This window comes from Belonocnema kinseyi, chromosome 9 (assembly GCF_010883055.1).
Source record: "Belonocnema kinseyi isolate 2016_QV_RU_SX_M_011 chromosome 9, B_treatae_v1, whole genome shotgun sequence".
NCBI classification, from domain to species: Eukaryota; Metazoa; Arthropoda; class Insecta; order Hymenoptera; family Cynipidae; genus Belonocnema; species Belonocnema kinseyi.
This window is the reverse complement of record NC_046665.1, coordinates 118197893-118199098: the sequence shown is the minus strand read 5'-3', so window position 1 is coordinate 118199098 and position 1206 is coordinate 118197893. Positions and strand designations below refer to the sequence as shown.

Genomic DNA, 1206 nt, shown 5'->3' with positions numbered 1-1206 from the left:
AGCTCCAAGGAGATTATGTTGAAAAATAAAAAAAAATTTACCCAAAAAAAAATTGTTTTTATACTTCATTCTAAGGACTTATTGAACTACCCTCGTACCTACCGGTATTAGCGGTTTAAAAAAAAATGACTCACCAACTTCGTATTCCGATCCTTCCAATTTCCTCAGCTTGTGAAGTTCGTCCTCCACAATCACTGTAATATCATTCCAGTAATCAAGATTCTTCCCTTTCTCGCACTTTTTATAAACTTTGATATCTTCAATGAGATCCTCCAAATCTTTAACGTTCAATCCTCGCAAATAAGTGTAAGGCTCGTGCATTTCCAAAGCATCGTTCTCCCCTTCCGCACTGATATACTTCGCCAGTAAATCAATCGGTTTGGCACGTCCCTGCTGAATCCTCAAAAGGGGCCTCAGTCTCGCCTGTTCCAATTCAAATTGACTCTCCTGTCGCGCCCACTGTTCAAATTGTGCCGCATCGTTTGCACGTTGCAACTGACTTCTCTCAGCTTCTCTCTGCTGTCTCTCGAATTCTGACTCTAATATTCGCTTTCTCACCTTTTCCAGTTCGGCTTTACTTTCCTCCTGTTTGAGCCGATTTCTGATCATGAGTTCCTTTCTGCTCACACCGAGTGAAGACTCTTTCTCGACTTTTTTCCCCCAAACAAAGGGCGTTAACAAATCGCGATCGCCGAATGGATTATCGGTGTTTGTGTAATGCAGATAATTCTTGTCCCAACCCATTGCCTCCTTTCGTTTACGCTCTTTAGCCTCTTTTTTATTCAATCTGCGCAATCTCTTCTCTTCGGCAGTTTCGGTTGCTTTCATGATTTCCTTCTGTCTTCTCCGATCCTCAAATTGTTTCTGACGTTGTTTTTGAAGCATTTCGAGCAATTTTGTCGATTTGGAAGATGAGCCGGATGATGTGGAATCCGAGGAACTCGAGGAAGACGAAGAGGACGATCTGAAAAAAATAGTTTTAATAACCCTACTGAAAAGAATCTTTAAGTATATACTAAAAATTCTTGGGCGATGGTCAATTCCGCCCCAGCTACCTGTGTACCGTCCCCCACTACGCGGCTTCCCCTCACACCGTCGAGCTGATGCCACTGAGCTTGGTCAGCGGGGGGCCTTTGTTCCTAATGAGGCCTAAAATATGGAATATAAAATTTTTTAAATTTCACACTTAGTAAATCACAAATATGA

General features: G+C 42.0%; 1 protein-coding gene across 1 annotated transcript in view; it reads right to left on the bottom strand.

Annotated features, from left to right (window-relative positions):
• The window catches only part of LOC117180714 (cactin-like), a 24792-nt gene that overhangs the window by 19488 nt on the left and 4098 nt on the right, over positions 1–1206 (bottom strand). The window contains exon 2 of the mRNA XM_033373201.1: positions 135–964. Coding sequence (XP_033229092.1) covers positions 135–964 — 830 coding nt within the window. The remainder of the gene's footprint in view (positions 1–134; positions 965–1206) is intronic.